The following is an 802-nucleotide window of genomic DNA, read 5'->3' on the forward strand; positions in this document are numbered from 1 at the left end:
TTCAGCCTCCAGCTTCCCCTTCAGGATGGAGCTGCCCTGGAATTACGACGTTTCGCCTTCGAAAGTCCTCGTACGGCGACGTTCTCCGGCAAAACCCAAGGACATCGGGTGTTGTACTCGCAAGAGAAAAGGCAGCTGGGCCAGCTCCACCATCCCTCCGGTCCTGTGGTCGGTGAGTTCCAACGGCAAGATCCAAGCTCGGATTTGGCAATCGAAAATGGGTCCGACGCACCCCTAAGCTAGATTTTCTACCTAGTCTAATAAAGTAAAGCACCTTTGGATTAAAAAATACATTAAGCTTAACAGCAACTGGACGTCTCAGTTTTGCATTTCAATCTCCTTGTATCTCCATGGCTTAACGGTATTTTCTCGCCAGATAAAATATCAGTCTGTGGAGTCAAGGCTTTCGGAGGGAGGAGCGTATTTCAGCCTGAACGTACCTGGGGGAGAGGAAACAGAAGAATTACACGACATCGACTTTTTTTGCGCCCGTCAAGTCGCCGAACTGCCTAAAGCAACCTGCTTCTTACTAGACAATATTATTAATATCGTTATTAATATCATATTATAAATTTTATACAATATTATTAATAGTATTAATATCTTAATAGTATGACAATATTACAGCGCAGCACCGGCTCGCAGCACCGTGGCAAAGCTACAGAAGAGGCTGATGTGTCCACAGCCGGCAGAAACCAAAACCCAAATGTGCTTTCCTACAGATGCAGGTTTAGGGCTGGCAAGAATTCGTGTGGGGTAAGGTTAACTGGGAAGGTAATGACTGAAATGGAGTTCAACTTAT

At 45.4% G+C, this 802-nt stretch overlaps 1 protein-coding gene across 1 annotated transcript in view; it reads right to left on the bottom strand.

Annotated features, from left to right (window-relative positions):
- Positions 1 to 384: 384 nt before the first annotated feature.
- The window catches only part of LOC104274480 (zinc finger CCHC domain-containing protein 14-like), a gene marked incomplete at its 5' end in the record, with an annotated part of 1,564 nt that continues 1,146 nt past the window's right edge, over positions 385 to 802 (bottom strand). The window contains 1 exon segment of the mRNA XM_009870125.1: positions 385 to 440. Within this exon segment, the coding sequence (XP_009868427.1) occupies positions 385 to 440 (56 nt within the window).

The sequence above is a fragment of the Apaloderma vittatum genome, unplaced genomic scaffold (genome assembly GCF_000703405.1).
Source record: "Apaloderma vittatum isolate BGI_N311 unplaced genomic scaffold, ASM70340v1 scaffold24845, whole genome shotgun sequence".
In the NCBI taxonomy this organism is placed as follows: Eukaryota; Metazoa; Chordata; class Aves; order Trogoniformes; family Trogonidae; genus Apaloderma; species Apaloderma vittatum.